This window comes from Dendrobium catenatum, unplaced genomic scaffold, assembly GCF_001605985.2.
Source record: "Dendrobium catenatum unplaced genomic scaffold, ASM160598v2 fragScaff_scaffold_156, whole genome shotgun sequence".
In the NCBI taxonomy this organism is placed as follows: domain Eukaryota; kingdom Viridiplantae; phylum Streptophyta; class Magnoliopsida; order Asparagales; family Orchidaceae; genus Dendrobium; species Dendrobium catenatum.
In genome coordinates this window covers 4,524,151-4,545,446 of record NW_021318618.1, presented here as the reverse complement: position 1 = coordinate 4,545,446, position 21,296 = coordinate 4,524,151, and the positions used below count along the sequence as shown (strand labels likewise).

At 33.2% G+C, this 21,296-nt stretch overlaps 2 protein-coding genes across 2 annotated transcripts in view; one reads left to right on the top strand and one right to left on the bottom strand.

Annotated features, from left to right (window-relative positions):
- The window catches only part of LOC110113398 (peptide methionine sulfoxide reductase B5-like), a 5,900-nt gene extending 2,216 nt beyond the window's left edge, over positions 1 to 3,684 (top strand). The window contains exons 2-3 of the mRNA XM_020845965.2: positions 2,643 to 2,799; positions 3,237 to 3,684. Coding sequence (XP_020701624.1) covers positions 2,643 to 2,799; positions 3,237 to 3,380 — 301 coding nt within the window. The 3' untranslated portion in view covers positions 3,381 to 3,684. The remainder of the gene's footprint in view (positions 1 to 2,642; positions 2,800 to 3,236) is intronic.
- A 603-nt stretch (positions 3,685 to 4,287) lies between these two features.
- LOC110113397 (dnaJ protein ERDJ7) lies at positions 4,288 to 14,520 on the bottom strand. Its single transcript, XM_020845964.2, has 10 exons — positions 14,278 to 14,520; positions 14,114 to 14,176; positions 13,952 to 14,018; positions 10,716 to 10,775; positions 9,607 to 9,657; positions 9,428 to 9,508; positions 6,401 to 6,513; positions 5,785 to 5,902; positions 5,506 to 5,632; positions 4,288 to 4,638 (listed from the first exon to the last, which is right to left on the bottom strand). The coding sequence occupies exons 1-10, from the start codon at positions 14,487 to 14,489 to the stop codon at positions 4,535 to 4,537; spliced, it is 996 nt and encodes a 331-aa protein (XP_020701623.1). The 5' UTR covers positions 14,490 to 14,520; the 3' UTR covers positions 4,288 to 4,534.
- Positions 14,521 to 21,296: the final 6,776 nt, after the last annotated feature.

Below are 21,296 nucleotides of genomic sequence, written 5' to 3'. Positions count from 1 at the left end.
AGTTGTGCCTAGTTTTTTCTAGCAATACCGAGCAAATACCTAGCAATACCGAGCAAATCCTTAGCAATAACGAGCAAATACTGAGTTGTATCGAGTTGTACCTAGTTTTTTCTAGCAATACCGAGCAAATACCTAGCAATACCGAGCAAATCCTTAGCAATAACGAGCAAATACTGAGTTGTATCGAGTTGTACCTAGTTTTTTCTAGCAATACCGAGCAAATACCTAGCAATACCGAGCAAATACCGAGCAAATCCCTAGCAATACCGAGCAAATACCGAGTTGTACCGAGTTGTAGAAAAACTCGGTACATATCGGTATTTGTATAGTTTTGGTCTTCACAGAGCGGTATTTCTCGTTTTTGCAAAGCAATACCGAGCAAATACCGAGCAATACCGAGAAAATCGCGTACATAGCATTCCCGGGTTCTGCTCCGGGTCAAGTCGTCGGGCCGTGCGGTAAAGAGTAAGAGCACGTGGCGATATGTTATTGGCGGCTGAACGTACCTCTACGTCAGGTCAGAGGACGTAATAATTGTTCGATCTTGAGAGGAAAAAAAACAACAAAAAAAATTCTCTTGTGATTCTTTTACCGAGGTTTTCTTCTTGCATTGTCCGCTTTATATTTATCCTATATCTACTGCACCGTCGCACAAAGCCACAAAGCTTTTCCAGTATCGTCGCATAAAGCTATTATAGTCATAGATGAAATCTGCTTTGATTTTCCAGTTATAGATGAAAATGTGAAATCTTTTTTGACATTTGCTATGATTATTAGGTTGGGAAAGCATCAACTTGTTTCTAAGAAGTTCTATCATTTTCAATTTATTTTGTTTGCCTCTGCAGTCAGTTCTTTGTTTTTAGCGTAGTATTCATAAATTTTATTTGCTTGATTCATGAATACACCACCAAATCAACAGGAATTACAAGCAGATTGATTTTTCTATGATTTTAAGTCCAGCTTATACACTTTCTTAAGGCAATATTTTGTCTCTGCTTTAATTGAGCTTGGTGAATGCAAAATAGACTATTTTTTTTTTTAATAATTTTAAAACTGTAAATACCAGTTCCAATTATGCATGAAAAAAGTTAAGATAAATATTTTAAAATAAAATTTTGAGCCCCCTCCAAAAAAAATTTCTGGCTCCACCACTTGCTATAAGTATGGTTGCACTTATGGCACAATGAGTTGAAGTGGTGCAGATCTCTAAAACCCAACTTTCCTCAGAATTTGCTAAATCTGGGCTATAGACTAAAACGAGATTTAAGATGATAATAGGTGATGAACGTAGTCGTTATCCGGCTGTTCATCTCTTTCTCCCTCGCGATGTTTCTCTCACTAAATATACTAACCACTGGTTTAAGATAGGTTGTCGGACACTACCCCTCCTTTTTCTCCCATAAGTGCAACCATCCCAACTAAGTTGGTAGGCTGGGCTATGAAGGTAGTAGTTGGGCAAACCTTTACACCCTTACTTGGCGATGGTTACTGGACGGCGTTCGACGTCCGTATAGAATAATTTTTCTCTGAGAAATTATTCTGTGTGGACGTCGGACACAGCTCTACATCCGGATGTTGCGGTACCGAGTCGCGGTGCTGAGCGGTACCGAGCTTTGGTACAGAGCAATACTGAGCCGTGGTACAGTAAAAGGGTGACGTGACGTATTCTGATTGGTCTACGGGCAGCGCTCGGCGTCCGCACAAAATAAATTTTCTCGCAATCGGTGATGCTCGCATCTGTCCATATCTCTTAAGAATTTTAAATTGTTATCAGATGTGTTTTTTGTTACAAAAGTTCTATATTCAATTGTACTTGATATGAAAGGATTGTATCTTTACTCAATTGTTATGCTAATGCAAATATACATATATAGCAAACTGCAAAAGATGAGGATAAAAAAAATAGAAAAATTGAGAGAATAGTCAATTATATGATATATTATAATAATAGCTAATGTAGATGTCTAACATAATTGTTTAGCACATGTCATATCAAGTACAAATTTGTGATGGGGAGGGTGTTGATAAGATAAACCAAATAGGGAGTAGAGGAGACTCATGAAAGGCTATTACTTAATTCAATTGTTATTGCTATTACAAGCATGTATATGCATAGACAAGATAAGACAACTTTACATACATACCTATCACTCATAGAACAAATTTGCATATATACCACTTTATTTTATGTTATTTACATATCTAACACCCAAAACATTAATATTGCGTGTCTACTACTCATACAATAAATTTGGGTGCATGGAATGAAATATTAAAGTTTAGAAGATGATATGAATGGTAGAAATGAATTATATGAATGGTATATTTGATAGTAAAGTTGTATATGAGTGGTAGGCATGTAATATTAATATTTTGAATGTTATATATGTAAATAGCATGAAATAAAGTGATATATATGTAAATTTCCCTATATAAAAACACAATTATTGAGAATATCCTCAATAATGATGATATATTGTACCAATAGCTAATGAATAATTCTTTACTTTTATGTGTTTGTCTTTTCTTTCCTGAGTAATCTGATTACGAGCCTCTTAGAAAGCTCTTGCAGTTCTGTAAAATGATTCTATCATTTCAAACATTTTATTTAATCTTGATATTCTTCTCCTTCAAACTCTTAGGCCACGTGGCACTGGCGAGTATGATAAATTCTTTGAGGAAGGTACCTATCAATGCGCTGGCTGCAACACACCTCTCTATAAATCAACCACAAAGTTCAATTCTGGATGCGGCTGGCCAGCTTTCTTTGAAGGCCTACCTGGAGCAATAACTCGCTCGGTGATTATACAAAAAAAAAATTGAGTGGCAGATTAGTTTTTTATCATTGAATTTGTTTTTAGATTACTCTAAACAAAGAGCTAATTGATTAGCTGTATATGTAATTAATCTCGAAGCAAATTCAATACTATTTTGACCGAGGTGATAGCTTCGTACTGCTTTTTAAAGTAGCTTTTTAGTACAAAATTTTCTTTTTTAAAAAATTTTGAACTAAAAAATCTGTTTATAAAGCAGTACGAAAGCTGTCCCAAATGAAGTCTAAGGCTTCGTTTGGGACCGCTTTCTTTCTGCTTCTTAAATCAACTTCCTAATTTTTGTACTAGGAAGCTGGTTTAAGAAACAAGAAGAAAGCCCGTCCCAAACGAAGTTTAAATTTGGTTCATGATTTATCTTTTTTTTTTCTAAAATTTAAATTTTGAGTGTTTGGTCTTTGTCAGCCTGATCCTGATGGAAGAAGAACAGAGATAACCTGTAGTGCTTGTGGAGGGCATCTTGGTCATGTCTTCAAAGGAGAGGGATTCAACACACCAACAGATGAGCGTCACTGTGTTAACAGCATTTCAGTCAAGTTTGTTCCGTAGTCTACTACTCTTTGAGCATTAAATTGTTGGTTTTGTCCTAAAGAGAAATTATTCTGTGCGGACACCGAACAGTCCAGAGACGAATCAGAACGTGTCAAGTCATCCGATACACAGCAAACGGATGATGTGACGTGTTCTGATTCGTCTCTGGACAGTATCCATACCCTCATAGAATAATTTCACTGTCCTAAAAGTCCTTTAGCAGTTTGTCTTGAACTAGATTTCCGTTTATGAATTGTATTCTTACTATATATTTTCACGTTTATTTGTGTTGTGGGTAATTTTAAACTTTTTTCCTTATTTCCTTATTAAATCTATGATGAAAAAATTTCAGAAAGGATGGACATTTTGAATCCATTCAAATACAGATTTCAGAAAGAAACAATCCCTCCTGATCCGAATTGCACCCTTAAAAATGATATTGAATGCAATTAATGTGCCAGAAAAAAAAAAACTCTGAAAAAGCTTACAAAAAGAAGTTTAGAACTTATTGCTCTCAGACTCTTCTATTATTTTAAAAGGAAACATTCAACATTCTTTTGAGAACTTTAATTATATTTCAAGAAATAGTCGGTGTTTTAAGGAATTTAATGGAAAACATATTTTTGTTACAACAGAGCCCTATGAAAGGACTTTTTATTTTGTGCAGACATCGGACAGAGAGAATCGTTCGGGTTTCTTTCTATCTACAATAAAAGCACACATTCAAAGCTTTGATTGCACTTTCACTGTAGATAGAGAGAAATTCAGACGGTTCTCTCCAGTTCGGTGTCCGCACACAATAACTCAATAGAACGTACCTAAACAAGGGAAGGCATTTGGCCCATTACCCCGCCATGAAACCCCTCATAGCTTCAAGAATTGCAAAAAGGGGTGAAAAATCGAACGCTACACAATTACATATCGATAAGAAAAATGCCAGAGAGACAGTAATTGTCCTATACTTATGGTCAGCTTGATCTTGCAAATGTTGTAAACAGGCTCATCAAAATCTAAAATGTGAGGGTACAGTGATCTTGCAAATGTAGGAAACAAATAATATAAAAAGTTCTATTGTGCAGCCATATATTAGTAAATATTTATTTTCACTACAGAAACAAAATTGTTAAAATCTTCATTGGGAAAAAGAAGGCTTTAGAAACCTGGCAGACATGTCATCTTCGACGTTTTGATTCCCTTCTCATATCTGCCAGGTAGCTCGCCATATTAGCTTTGTCCCATAAACGCTTCATAACGAGTTCCTTCTTTGTAGATTCATCTGAGAATAAGAAGTTCAAATCATCAAAAATAAATAATTAAAAATTTAAAACAAATGCATTACTGTGTAAAGTGAAATAATTAACGTAGGTGAAGCAATAGCTAATTAGTTCTATTCCATTTCTTTCTCAAATAACATACAAAGGATGTTTTAAGTGATCACGTTAGTCCCCTATGATCCCAAACTTTTAGCTAACTATTTAAAACATTTGTGCAGATAAACTAACATAGATGGAATTTGATCCCAACTCGTTAAATCATTGATATTTTATTTGTGTTCCTCACCTCCATATTGATTTAATTTTGTGTTCATGATACTCAGCTTTAGTCATCATTTTTGTTGTTTGGGTGTTTCTTAGTGGTGCCACATACCCCTTGCCTTTTCAAGTAACATCACTTAATTTGATTTTTAAATTACTTACTAGTTGTTACTAATTATATTCATAGATTTGATAATTTTGATTTTTATGAAAGTTGTTCGATAATGCAATACTATGCAAATTTTTCTCAAATTTATGTGCTTCAATTAATAGAAGCGCAAGCTTTGTTTGTGCTTTAAAAAGAAAAAAAAGTAATAATCTGCACATCACATTTCACATTGCACTTTACACGTTGGCAACCTTGATTCAGGCTACGTTTGATACGGCTTTCTTACTGTTTCTCGAACCATTTTCCAGCACACACACAAAAATTATACTAAAAAACTGCTTTGCGAAGCCGTAAGAAAGTCGTCCCAAACGAAGCCTCAATCTTTATCCAATTTTGAAACTGATATTAGCTTGCTGCAAAACATGTTCTCAACTTCCTAACGAATTATAGAGAAAACATCAAAATAAACCAAACAGAAGTAGCGTTGTAGGTTGGTTACCCATGTTTTGCCATGTATCACGAGGCACTTTTAGGCAAGCCTGTGTTAGATAACTGGCATCATCCCACGTTAATGGATCCTTCATTATATGATATCTCCAGAACCAACAGAATTTCCGCAGCAATTTCTGAAGATTATATAATTAAATAATATGCAGGTTAGTTCCCATTTCCCTACAAAAGCATATCAGTACAAACTATGTATATGGAGTAAAAGACAAAGTACCAAAACAGAAGAAATAATAAATCCTACTGAGCATTATTCTGGTAAATCAACAACCTTGCCTACAGCGTAAGGTAGAAGTATAAATTGGACAGCAAAAATATTCCACAGTGTGGGTTTCTCAGCTCCTTGAATTTGCAACTGAAGTTCATTGCTAAGTTCCTCTTCCACCTTCCTGTCAAAAAGAAGTAAAGATGAGTGATTTATTTGTTCCCATTCAACTACAGTATAAAATCAGTAAACATCATCATTTTGTGTAGTTGCCTCGGAAGGAAAACTGTAACCTACACACATGCAAAAGGAGCATAATAAAGGACTAAACCTGTAACCATCAAAAAAGTTTAAAATCATTTTCCCACCAGATATATATATATATATAATAATTTTCCCACCAGATATGTTGCTGAATTAAAAAAAGATTAGTGATACTAGTAAGTATCAATGCTTCTTTCTGGGAAGTAAAAAATGTTGGACAAATAGGAGCTTGGAAGCAACATGACACCGTATCTGAGAAGTAAAACACAATCAGTACACAAATAAAATCCAACATATGCCACGCTAAACCATTTAGATCCAAAAAGGAAAGAAAAATGGGCATAAAAATCCAAGACCCATTGGGCGTGCTTTCATTCTCGACCATTTATGATTTTTATGGAAAGAAGTAAAATCTTACTTGTCCATTTGTCTACTGGCCTTCTTCTTGTTTGTAACAAGTCCATTCCGTTCAAGCTCTAAAGCTCTTAGCCTGTTCTTATAAGCTGGTGTTTTCTTAACCATGTTTAAAGCCTGCAACATAATTTCAAAGTCAGTCAGTTTCATCAAAGGTCGTTGATCTTCTCTTTGGAATTTTGAAGATTTTCATGCTGTCCGAACTTATTAAGATGCAACTAATCATTTTAGAAACTTCGATGAAACTATACAACTATTCTCAACATTCTACAATACAATCCATGACATAAATCTATTGTTTTAGAATACTAATTAGCCTTAGGAAACATGTGCGTTCCTCAAAATAATCTAGCAGGTAAATAATATAAAGCATCTTCCAACTAATATTTCTAGGCACTTAAGTGATTGAAAAATAGGTTAAGATTGGTAACAACCACCATGCATGCAAGTTACAAGACAACATCATAGAAAAAGTGTTGAGTAGGTATCAGCCGAATGTCTGGGAGATATCATACATGCAAGATGGATGTCTAGAAGGAGATATCAAACATGCAATGCTCAAAGAGTCCGTCGCTTCTTTCACATTACAAAACAGTGAGATAACTTCAGGCTTCATAAAAGAAAAACATATCTCACTTTTTAACTTGAATTCACAAACATCGAAGGTTGTGTCAACATACTGATAACCATGCTAGCTCATCAAAAAACATGTTGCACTTTCAAATGGTTCCAAACTCGACCTAAGGTTCAAATATATCACCGATAAATTCAAGGTGGCTATAATACATTCCCTGTCATAATAAATAACCCAAAAAAAAACCCTTCGAGGGTAAAATCAACATGATGGCTAAGGGTCTAAATTCAAATACAAATGGTGTCAACCAGGTTTATCAAGAATATATGCCAAGGACCCTACTCTTGACCTTATTGACCGCCACTTAATCTAAGGGTCCTCGTGATTGATTGCCTCGATATGTGAACTAGATTTCCTACAGGGTAAGATTAAAATACTCGCCATATAGGTCATCTTGCCTCTAAGAAAAGAGAGTAACACCCACCATATATGCCATTCTAAATTCAAAACAACACATATGTTAAACTTCTCTTAAAATGGGATTTATAAGTCCAATCCATTAGAGCTCTCTTGCAAATAGAATTATCATCTATGATACTTGTCATCTTTCAGAATGATAATTCAAATCAAGTATTCCTTATACTCGAAATTTTAAGTTCCACTTATGGGCCTTCCAAAAATGTAAGTCCCATCCCAATTAATAAGGGCGACATAAAATTAAAAATCCAATCAAACCAATTTTAACCAATTGGCTCACCTTACCTACAGAGAAAAACTATAAGATCCATTTTTTGTCGTTCCTCATTCTCAAGGCTATAGGCCTCCTTATGAGCCTGCCAAAAAAATGTAATCACCAGCTTAATTAATCCAAACCAATTTAAGGCAAACAAACCCCTAAAAACATGCTTAATTATTTGCTTTTCAATCGATGTAAACCCCAACTCAAACAAAATGCAAATGATTCAATGGATAGCCTCATTCACAAACTCTGTGTCATCTACAAAATCAATAACAACTGGATGACAGTTCCACTCTTGCATCATCCACAAATTAACTACTTCATCCTTGCACAAATCTTATGGATGTGCCCGTATTTGTTGACTTCCTAACATAACTCTTATACATGTGTCTACATTTGTTAGATTCCCTATGCTAATCTACCACAATGCACATCAGCATTCACAATATTCAATGGGTTGCATTCTCTCAAATGTCACCCGTGCAAGCTTGCAACCATCCAGCTCCATGTTTAGTGTGCGTGGCAAATTTCACCCTTCAGCAATTTCTCGCATCTTGATAACCATAATTCCTATCATCCCTCAACGCACATCGCAATTACCTCCATTTATCAATCACAAGTCAACTACTACAACCAGTTAAAACTTTAGTCAAGTCAAATCAATCTAGCAATGTCCGTAAAGACTTTCAAGCTTCGAAAGTTATCTTTTTAGAGCTATGATGGAACTATTGAGGATCTATGAAAAGAGACTTATTTATTATTTTTTGATAATGTTGATGTTTTCCCCTTCATATCTTCTTCCACAAGATAGATTTTTCATTCATTACCCTCACTTGAGATGGATTTCACAGTCATCATCTTCACTTGAGATGAATTTCTCATTCATTTCTCTTATTTGGAATGAATTTCAATTGTTCTACAATGTAGTTAAGGATCTCCAATTCTTCCAACAACAATATTTAGAATCTCAGGAATAGAATTATTTGCAACCGAAGACAATTGATGCAGTGCAATTCTATCTCAGCTCTTAGTCATGAGTCTATGCATTCAATATTATATAATGTACCATATAACATCCTTAATTGTCTTTATGATAACTATTGGTGGTTTAAAATGCCATTTATTATGTAGGACTACCTTGGCAATTTCAAGTTTGTTTAAGGTTAGTTTTCTCGTTTTAATAAGGCCTATTTCAAAACAGTTCACATGGTTCTATATTCAGTTGGTTGATAATGAAATTAAAAAAAAAAAACATTTGTAGTCACCTTTAGGAATTGATTCCCTTGTCAAGGGTTTCTTCCTACTTTTTTCTCACAAACGTCCCTTCATTTGAAGTGTTCATTTATCTGGTCTTCTCAATTCTTTTCTTATTTTATCCTGTTGCTTATTCCCATATATTAAATTCTTCACTTCCCAATAGTTAAAATGCCTAAACATCCCACCATATTCAATGTTTCCACTGTCATGTCCATCATCAAGTTCTCTGTGTGTTCATTTATGAATAACAAATAGATAATCACTTGGCATTCCTCAAGATAAATTTGAGGTGATTACTAGTAGGGTGAATTGAAATTAAATGCAGGAAAAATTGTAAGCGGGATTCATATCAGATCAAAGAAAAATAGTATGTTACCTAGATAAACTCTCCAACCGCAGTACAACACGCATATAATGCAAACTTTAATATTATAATGAGTGATTATACACAACTTTAGTACCTGGGTATACCTTGACCATTGATTCAGATATTGTAGTGCAGAAACAACCAAAAGAAGACCCAGTAATACTGCACGGGGATCCTGAAAACAATATAGAAAAGAACTGCCTCACACTCCTCTAAAATAAAATTACATGTTTCAATAAAAGACGGGAAAATTCAAAAACAAATTTGCATTACTGTTTTGTAGCCATAGTATGCATGATAGTAGCGTGCCGTGTTATAGAAAACCTGAAATAAAAGTTGAGCTATACCGTTAAATTCTAAAGATACAACAACAACATCAAGCCTTTATCCCACTACATGGGGTCGGCTAGAACAAAATGAAAATCATGATAGGTTACATACCACTCTTCGTGATATATGAGAGAACATTTAAATAATTTCATAATCATGTGAATCGTGAACTAATTTAAGCTTGACAGTTGCTCTTAAAGGATGGGAACGAAAAATATCACACATGAGTCACTTAAACTAGAATCGAAGTCTGTATTTCATAAAAAAACATGCAAGCTGGTAGATAGAACAAAAACCAATTTTTGAAAAACGTTTACTCATAGATACATATCCAAAAATAATAGTTCACCTACTAAGTATATCCACTGGTTGGTGAAACGTGGTATAAAAAGAAATTAAAATTAAAAAAATAAAAACAAGAAACTGTCTACACAAGAGATAAATTAAGACGTAATACATAAGATGATCAGAAGAAGACAAAAAAAAACCTTGTCAAACGAAGCAACAAACTTATGCTTAAAACCCTAGTGACCTAATAATTTCTCTTTCATTATCAATAAGGGTTCACTGTAGCTAGATCTGAATTGTCAATGTTAAACTTCAACCTATACTGAATTATCAAAGTTAAACTTTAACCATAATCCCAAAAGTATGACTTGCTCTAATTTCAGAGCTTTTGCTGTAAGGTGGCTTTTTTGCATTCAAAATAAAAAAGATAAGCATTGAACATGTCATAAGCAATAAAAGGATGATTTCCAAAGCGTGAATTATTAAATACTACTTCCACTTGAAATCCTCTAGTCCTCCCCCTTGCGGGAGATCAATATTAATTCCTTCTGTTTACTACAAAATAAATTTAGATATGATTAAATAGGCCAATTTTTGTGCTTTTTAGTCCCACTAGTGCTAATAAAGGAAGAAATTGACAACACTTTGTACAATGGCAGTGCATTGCCATAAAAGGAAATGAGGAAACAAAAAAGAAGCATGCATCCAACAACATTGCCTTTCCTTGAAAGATGAACAGAACAATGTACTAGTTCAAGTACTACCTCTTCCGGGTGTAAAATTGCATAATCATATTGCTCTCTTGTCGCTTCATCCTTCAAAATCTGAAGAAAGGTGGTTTAACATTGCAATTATAGGGTGCTAAAACAAAATAAAAGCATTTGTACTAGCATCTAGAAAAAGATGGCAATTTTGAAGAATGAATAAAATCATATTGCCGTCTCTTGCCGCCCCACCCAGAATGCCTTCTCCTATCATTGCCATCAGTCTTCAAATCACCATACATTGACGAAGAATGCTCTGGGGTATAAACTTTATATTTCTAATAAAACATACAATTTGGTGTATACTAAACTAATGAATCTTTCTGAGTTTTCTAGATTAGTTGCTAATAATCTAATAAAAGAAATGCAAGAAATAACATGCAAATTTTATTGGGAAGCAAACTATTTAAGCAATCAAATATTTTTTATAGATGAATAATAATAACAAGATGAAATCAATATATCTGGATAAAACTAACCACATAAAAACTTTCTAGTGTGGCACTTCATGAAAAATCAACATTACAGAGTAGATGAATAGGGTCTTAACATCAAAACAAGAATTTTGTTCATGCCATCACTATCTATTATAAGATGGGATGCTTGTAAAACACCCATGGAATGGAATTACAAAAAACAGAGGCCTTAGATAGTGATGGAAGGCTCTCCGGATAAAGGCTCCAGAAAATTCAAGTATAATCTCCAATTAACTCGATTAACTGAATTACAATTCAAACTGCAAAACGAAAATGCAACACAAACATTTCACTTATGATGACAATGATAGACCTCCAATTCTGTATCATTTCTCCGCATCTTGAAAACAATCAATGGTAATTCATGGTCTAGTTGATATTCTTTCAGCAAAAAAGGGAAGAATTGTTAAAGTTCATAGAGATATATTCATGAATAATCACATATCAAACTTTCCACTTCACAAGGTCCGTTGAGTATCTAAGATGAGTAGCAAATAAATCTAATAGCTTCATAAATATATTATTATGTTTCAAAAACTTGCGAAAGAAGATGGAAAAGAATATACTTCAAAAAATTGGTTGATGGTTCATGATGTAAATTCAGATTTAATCCATTTAAAACTAGACTAATGCAAAAAAATTTGTGATTTCTAATTTATATTTATTTATCACAATATGTTGCAAAATTTTATATGAACTTATATTTCGTGTTCTTATTTCTTTAGAATTTTCAAGACAATCATTTTGGATTTTAATATATCATTATCTTTCAAATCCATATAACTTCAACTAAATCAGTAGTAGACTTTTAATTGTTATAGTTAAAGCAAGCTTTCATCAAATATTCAAATCATATATATGTTATTATGCAAAAAACAGTCCAAATTCATCAATAGTTATGTCAAGAAGGTCTATAGTTTAATGTTTAAAAGCAATAACTATTTCAAATAAATAATTCTAGCATATCTATTAACAAATTGATTGTACGCAAAGTTGCAAGCTCATTCCTAGAGAATATTAAATCCTAACTAAATGAATGATCACTAATCAAGCATCATAATAAATAATCTTAAATTTTATTTACTACTTTGGCTTGTTCATTTTTTGTGGTTGAGAAGAAGCAAAAGAAATTTTCAATTTTGTTCACTTCTTCCATTAAGTTTACAAAAAATAAGTCATAAATTTCACATCTCTACCAAATACTATAGTTTTAGGTAATCTGTGAATCTAGCTATCACTAAACATAATTTAGCTATATGATCTGCATTTGCAATCACAGGATCAAACATGCCATCTTAGAGAATTAATCAGCTATATAAATATAATCCTACTTCCCAAAAAAGTAATAAGATAATCCTAGCTAAAAGGCCATACTAGCATCTTTTCATTGATTAAAAAGTGTAGGTAAATGAGTATATAAGCCAATATTATTTTTATGCATAAATTATTGACAAGTGAGATATTATGCAAGCTACATCTCTTTAAAATTTTGGACCATAATATATGTCATCCACCATTCTACCATAGTTGTAAATTTATCACTTCTAATGATGCAGAGTGATCAAAGGTCTGGGGTTTCATAATGCAACTAGAATGATATGATGCATCTAAATCATGTAAAGAACTTAGAATTCTCATATTATAAACCACTAAATAAGCGAACAACATGATTTCTTTAAATGCAAACAATAATACAAGAATTAAAATGATGAGGACATCTTCAGATATTTCGACACATGTACCATCAGGAGACGCCGGAGATCAACGGCCACGATCATGAGTTTTGTTTTGATATTTATGTTTTTCCGTTTTTGCCCTTATGGGTATTTAGTCGTTATTGTAGCCCAATGGGCATTTTAGTCTTTAGCTTTCTTGTCATTTTGAGGCCTATTTATATGGTCCTTTCTTATGTAATAGTTTTAGTTTTTTATGAATGAAAATTTCCCATGCTTTGTTCTCTTTGTGAGTGCATGAAGTTCTCTTGGTGAGTGCTTCCCCTTGAGATCTCTTAGTGAGTTCTCTAGCTATCTTTTTATTTACTTTGTTTTGCATGATCTTCTTCCCCCTAGAGAATTCTTCCAATTTCCTTTTCCCCTTGCTCTTGCCGCCGGCCCCTAGGGATTTCCCCACCGCCGGCCAAGCTCCACCTCCTCTCTTCATAGAATTGACTAACAAAGGATTGGATGTAGATTCACAATGATGATGTTGAAAGAGGGAATAATCCAAATAATTGATGACAGGCAAATGAAATAAGATCAAATAAGACACTAAAAATCGGAGTGATAATAGAGTTTTTTAAAAGTTCTAATTTATAGGCAATAGCTCCAATGCAATGTAAATTTGTATATGGCCATGCATTTCTTGCATATAACATCTTAAAGATTCCTAGTAGACTCCTTTCTAAATTTAGAAGCATACTAACTTTATCACCAGTTTGAATTCAGCTTAACTCATGTTCACTCAGCATAAAGCTTATAATTTTTATAATTAAAAGTTTGTTTTCTATAAATGTACTATGCAAGTGAAGCAAATCATGTAAATCCAACAACAGTCTCTAATATGACTCTCAATCTAGCATAGATTCAAGTTTATGAATATGATCTATCATAGTCATCAAGGCATTAAAGCAGCTAGCCAAACGAATTGCTACCTGCATTCAAACATATATATCTATATATAGGAAGGAATAAACATTTAATTTTACAGAAGAATCTTTCCTCCGTAAAATTTACAAGGGAAGATAATCGGGCTAGATTGTACCTCATAAGCATTTGCTATTTTGACAAACAGCTTTCTCGACTCCGGATCTGGGTTTTTATCCGGATGGCTGAAAATGGAATAAAACAACAAAATTGAAAAGCAGTCAAGCTCCGAACAAAAAGCAAACAGAATCGAAAAGTAAGATATAGTCAGCGATCTTACTATTTTAGAGAAAGTTTGTAGTACGCCTTCTTAATCTCCGACCCATTAGCATTCTGCGAAACCCTAGAATTACATGAGACCGAAACGACTCAATTAGAAAGCAGCGAAACCAGATGAAACCAAATACAACTATCTAGAAGGGGATCCAGGAGCAAAGAAACAACCCGAGGAGTTCATAACAGTCATCCTCGTCACAGTATATGCCACAAGCTGACCGAGCGAGCAGAGAGAGGACAAGGAAGAGGAGGGAACAGAGATAAAGTGTGCGGGAGCAGGAGAAGTCTGAAATCGAAAAACGAGAAGACGCCGGCCCCAGCGCCATGGATTTCGTCCCACCGAGTTTTCTGGTGCAGAAAATATGAGGCCATTGCAGCATCTAAAAATGAAAAGTTATTGTCAACGGTTATTATGCGTGCAATTTTTATTGATTTCTTTAAAGGTCATGCGCGGGTTAGAAATAGGCGTAACGTACAGTGTTTTTTTTTTTTTTTTTTTTTAAAAACAAAGCAAATCAGCTTTATTATTAAAGGAAACTAAGGAGAATTATTACAGCCTACAATCATCGACTTCTTTAACAAATTGATAAAAGGAGGTATCTTATTCATATCTATAGCTTCCCAACAAAAAGAACTAATATAAGCATAGTTAGCACAAAGATCTGCTAGCTTGTTATTCTCGCTTCCCACACAACTAAAAACAACAAAATGAAAATCTTTAATAAAATAAATATCTTTCAGCTCTTCTCCGCCCTTATCCACCATCTTCTTAATGCAATTCATTACAATCTTGTTATCCCCTTCAATGATCAAGCCTTTATAATCAAACATCCAATCCTTCAGCACTAATTTGATCGAAAGGATAGCCTGTAGCACCAGATCAACCGCATCCCAATGTACATAAGAATTACTGAATGCCATTAGGAATCTCCCTTGAAAGTCTCTAAAAACTCCTCCAATTCCAGCTTTATAAGACTTGAAAAGAGCCGCAACTATGTTAACTTTGATCCAATCAGGTGGAGGAGAATGCCAAGTATTCAACAACCTATTCGGTTGATTAACATCCTCAATACCTGAATTTATACAAGTATAATTTATTATAACTACAGAAAAGCTAATAGTGTTGGATGCTATTATCAAAGGACTCGTAATTTTTCTTTCATGAACAAACAAGTTCCTTGCCTTCCAGGATAAGTATATTGTGTTGCAATACAAATTCACCATCCATTTTCTTTTATTATCCATCCATTTACAACAATCATCAAGAGAGCTCATACTTGGAATCCCAAATCCCCAACTGTTTAAAATCTCAATAACTTCCTTGAGTTTACCGCAACCAGCTGCTACATGATCACAGATTTCCACTACATCGCATCCTCTTGGACATTTTTCATACACATGTAGCCTCCTATAACATAGAAATTGATTTGTAGGAATGACTTTATTAAGCAGTCTCCACCGAAACAGAAAAACTCTATGATTTAACTTTGCCTTCTCAGACCCTTTCCAAACAGCTTCAGTGTTGTTGTCTTCTGTCATTGCTTCAGATGCAATTGATGCTATAGTCTTCCCAGAAAATCTATGTATCAGCTCTAGCTTGTCTTCTCCTCCACCTGGCTAAATTTTAATGGTTTTAATCATCTGCACCAGTTCCATTCCAAAATGTTTTTGCAGTTCCATGACATCCCACTCCCCATTGATTATAAATTTGTCTACTGCTTGATTAAAATCTTCCATTGAATTAACAAATGTATGACACCTCTCAAAGCTCTTGTCCAACAACCATATGTCTTTATAAGCTTGGATAGATCTCCCATTTCCAACTGACCATCTAACAATTGGCTTCAAATACTTCTCTCCATTACAGAGAATCTTCCAAGTGACCGATCCTCTTCTTCTAGCTGCCTCTCCGCCATTAATTGGTCCGTATTTTGGAAATAAAATTTTATGCATTAGAGAGTCTTTTTGTTGCCCATACATCCATGCTAGTTTGGCCCTCAAATGCCCATATTTTTTTGAACAAGGATTGATCCCAAGACCACCAAATTTCTTTGGTTTACACATAACTTCCCAATTAACATAATGAAGACCAGCATTTCCATCACTCTTGTTCCATATGAAGCTCCTACTCAACTTCTCCACCTCATTCAAGACTTGTTTTGGGACCAATGAAAGAGTTGAGTGAAATGTAGGAATAGAAAGCAATATCGATTTCACCAAATTTATTCTCCCTGCCATTGAAATGAGCTTGCCTCCCCATACACCTATCATGCTCATTGTTTTGTCTAAAATGAATTGGAAGTCAGCATTTTTCATTCTTCTTAAAGCTACTTTAACCCCCAAATAAGAGAATTCCCGGACCTCCTTAAAATTCATTACCCTACAAATTTTTTCCTCCTCCTTCTTCTCACTGCTTTCCCAAACAAAATGCCGAATTTGAGCAGGTTCACCTTCTGGCCCGTCCATTCACAGAAATCCGCAAGTAAGCTTTTGACTTCCTTAACTTCCTTCATCCTTGATTTAGAGAATACTATTATGTCATCGGCATATAGTAGATGAGATATTTTTGGCCCGCTTGTGGTATATCAATACCAACTTAATCGCCTTTATGCATGAAAGCATTGGAGAGTAGTTGTGCACACATGATGAAAAGAAATGGAGATAACGGGCATCCCTGGCGAAATCCGCATTGAGCCTCAATCCAATTGGAGATAACTCCATTAATTGACAAAGAAAACTTTGGATTAAGAACACAATCAGCAATAAGATTAGCAAAGCATATAGGAAAACCAAAATAGTCCAAAATCCTGACCAAAGTAGGCCACCCCATAGAATCGTATGCTTGCTCCATATCAATCTTGTAGGATACTAAACCCTTTGTTGATCTTGAATGTCTGAACTTATGGAAGATTTCCTGAGCTACTAGTACATTATAAGAGAGCGATCTACCCCTAAAAAAAGCAGCTTATTATTCTGTAATTATCTTGTGGATTACAGGTAACATTCTATTCAACAGCATCTTAGCAACAATCTTGTACACCGAATTACATAAGTTTATGGATCTATAATTTGACGGAGACAAAGGATTTTTAATATTAGGAATTAATACTATGATAGTATCCTTCCAATTAATCCTTCCATTAATAAAAAAATGATCCATTGCATTCTATAAATCATGCTTGATTATGTGCCAAAATAACTTTTAAAAAAAGTTTAAGTCATACAGTTTAGTCCTGGAGTTATATTTCCTCCGAGATCCTTGATCACCTTTTCCAGCTCTTCAAAAGAGAATTCCCTGATTAGCATAGATTTGTCTTCCTCATTCAAGATTTTCACCGGGCTTGGCCACCCCTTCTAGTAATGTGCAGTGTTTAACCTTTTTTTTTCTACGTAAATTAATTATTATTTTTTTATTAATTTGTTTAATGGACTATTTAATATGTGAAATTATTATTAGAAAAATAATGTAACTATTTTATTAGTATAAAGCAGCTTTTTATCATAGAAATTTTTTAAAATACTATGAAGATAATTTAAAAATAGTAACAAAAATAAAATACGGAGAAAGTTATACCAAATAAATCCTAAATCACTCTTATCACTTATATGTGCAATAATCATAAGAACTGGCAAAAGCAATTACCTTCTTACAAAATTTCATATCAAGGCCTTAGTAAAAGTGAACGAGCAATCAAGACAAAGAGATGGGACATCAGGGGAGAAACGAATGAATGAGATAGGCGTGTACAACAATAAGAGGGAGAGAGATCATGGTGGTGTGGATCAGTGATGAGCAAAGTTCGATTCATTATCTCCTATAATAAGAATGTTATGTTCTCATTTGAAGAATCTCAAAGGAGTACTATATAAGCTTTAATGTTTATATTAAAATTTAAAAGATATTTTTTATGCTTGTTGATCATTTTAATTGGATGACAGAAACTAACAAATTTAGTACTAATTTATATCGTGCATCGATGATTTAGGAAATTGTTTCCTAAATATTTATGTGATATGTCAATTATTTGAAAAATCAAGTTCAACATATGATTCCATATTATTATATTCATTTTTTTCTTCTTATGAATTTCTAAGGATAAAGTGTACTCCCATTATTGTTTCTCTCTTTTGTTGGAAGCTCTTCAAGAAAGCAATTTTTTATTGAGTGCACAATCTAAAGCTTGGGTTTTCAATTGGTTTCAAAATGTGATTATTGTGTTTGTGAATAATCTTTTGCTAGTTTTTATTTTTTCATATTTAATTGAATTATTATTTAGATTAATGTTGTCATGACACAATTCGATAAGTCCAACAAACATAACAAGTCCTATCGGGTTGACTTGTGACAGGCCAGTCCAAGATCTAAAATTTGGGCTTTGTTCATATTTCTTTTAAATTTTGCACAAATCACATAGCCTCTAAATACTTCAATAAAATAAACTCATACGTATTTTTTTTTCTTTTTCATTTCATCATCAAAATATAAATACATCATTTACACTACAGCGTATGACTACAAATTGAAATAAAATAATTTAAACAACCAACTATGGCTGTAAAAAAATAAAAGAATACATAAATGAACTCAACATATCATATTCATGAATGTCAACCTACTCAATAGGCTCTTTCCCATTTTTAGACCCTGAAATATAATGCAAAAAAACTTTGAGCCAATACAGCTCAACAGGTCACACTATTGATCTAAATTTCTAAATATTAAATTTATTATGCATCTGATTTAATGAAAGCAGCCATACAAAATTGTATTGGGTGTAATATGCATCACAGATAACTAAAATAAAGCTTATCATGTATTGAACATAAACAAATGAGAACAACATATATCATAACAAAAAATATGACTCATTATGCTAGCATTTAGAAACAATCCCTTATGACTCTCTATGCTTAGCACCAAAACAAATCTTTGAGATATTTAGAAATTGAGATCAATATGACTCCCTCTGCATTTAACACAATAATAGAACATCCACATCAAAATTTTTAAAACAAAACTTCCACCTGCCATCAAAATTTCTCATAATAACCTTCATATCAAACAATTAAATATATAGTTAATTGCATTGCATTGCACCAAAAGAAGTATAAACTTTAATTTTTCATAAAACACTTAATTGGTAGGTAGCATAATTCATTATTGAGCAGAATTTCACAAATTCATAATATAATGATATTACCATATATTATTTAGAACGTTGTTTTGAAGCTTTAATTGCACTAGAATATTATTGTTTGAAATCAGAAGAATTTTTCATATAAATAAAACAATGCACTTTTCAAATCACCTAGGGTAAATTTTCCCCACACACACAAAAAAAAAAAAAAAAAAAAAAAAAAACACAAATGTCTAAATTTGTTGTCTCTATAATATACATAAAGTTATATGGTTAAAAAAAATTAAGGTGTGAAGTTATCCCTATTTTTGCAATTAAAAATGATAAATTAAACCATAAAATTTCAAAAAAAAAAAAAAATTGAAATTTGTGATAGGCTAAGTCTAACTTACCTCAATCTAATCAACTTTCAAAATTAGTCTAACAGTAGAAAACTGTTCGAATTTGCCCAAAACCAAATTTACATCTCTCTCTCTCTCTCTCTCTCTCTCTCTCTCTCTCTCTCAAGTCGGCTGCCTTATGGAAATAATGGATTTATTTTTATTTTTATTAGATTATAGTGAGCTTGTGACATTTCAACGTATTTAAAGGGCAAGATTGTAATAACCCAAACTTTTAACTATTGAGGTATTATTCGCTTTGTCCTAATGAGCTCACACTTTTATCTCGTTTGTATAACTTCTTAGGAGGTCACCCATTCCATTATTGCTCCGACACGATCACACTTAATTGTGAAATTTCTTAATGAAATTATAACCATTACACTAAAAGCTGCATTGATATTCAAGAGTTTGAGTTGTTACAAATTGTATCAAAACAATACACCAGTCAGAGGATAGGAACTAAGTGTCATACAAGACAAATTGCTACGTCATGGGAGCTGCCTCATGAACCCTATATGAGACAAAGTTTTATATGACGAAAGCCACCATTTGAGCATGTAAGGGTCACCTCTAAAATCCTATTTATTTGGAGAATTATTTTAGGATAAGGATGCTAAGGATGCCCTAAGTTACTTGAACGGGAGATTGTGAAACCCCTTAAGTAGAAAGAAACTAAATTCTTAAACATTGATGCACATTTTGGTATAATGATTGAAATTTCCTTAAAAAAACTTAAAAGTTAAACATAGAGTAATACTGGGATGGGTGAACTGCTAAGAAGTTACATCAACGGGAAAAAATCTGGAGTCCGTTAGGCCAAAGCAGACAATACTGCAACGATTAAGAGTTTGAGTTATTACAAAGATACGTTATTTGATTTATAGTTTATTTGGACAAAAAGGAATGATCATAAATACAAATAATTTAAATTCAATATATTGTTCTTTCATAAAACAAAATTGTTGGACTTTCAAAGCTTTAAGGGCGGTTCAACAAGAGATTGGAAAGGGCATGCAGGTGCCATTTTTATTAGCGGTTTGTATATCTATTTTCAATATGTTTTTCATATTATATTATTGGGTAGAAATGGACGACATTTATTAAAAATATTTATTTATTGGTGACATTATGGGGATATTAGAGTTGTTTTAATTTACTTATAGGCCATTGGGATAACTTTTATTTGTAATTTTTTTTTTTATCTATATGAATTTAAACATGCCCAATATTTTAAATATATAGTTTTTATTATATATAAGGTAGTGGTGGCCATCATCGCATTCACCATGAGGCGACGATGATGGTTGGGGTCAACACTTTAGGCCTTATCAAAATAATGGTTGACTTATAAAGAAATATAATAGGGAGGCTTTACTATCATCATCAATTATTCTTCAAACATGAATCATAACATATTTTGAGCATTCATTCTCTACAATCAATACAAGCATTGTCAATTATAATTGATAGAGTCCTCACCATTAAAATATTTTATTAAAATTATATATATATATAACATGCCCTTATTTGAAAATATAATTATAATAATTAAAACATATAAAGGAAACTCCATTAAAACTCAAGCCCCTTATAAAGTATAACATAACATAAATGTAAGAAAAAAAAAACTAAAGTAACAATTGAGAGGTTTACACTTGGAAGTATT

Coding starts and splice junctions, on each gene's coding strand:
- LOC110113397 (XM_020845964.2), bottom strand. CDS start 14,489: ATGCTGCAATGGCCTCATATTTTCTGCACCAGAAAACTCGGTGGGACG. Junction 10,776..13,951: donor AAATAGCAAATGCTTATGAG/GTACAATCTAGC, acceptor ACCTTTCTTCAG/ATTTTGAAGGATGAAGCGAC. Junction 4,639..5,505: donor TGATACATGGCAAAACATGG/GTAACCAACCTA, acceptor TCTTATTCTCAG/ATGAATCTACAAAGAAGGAA.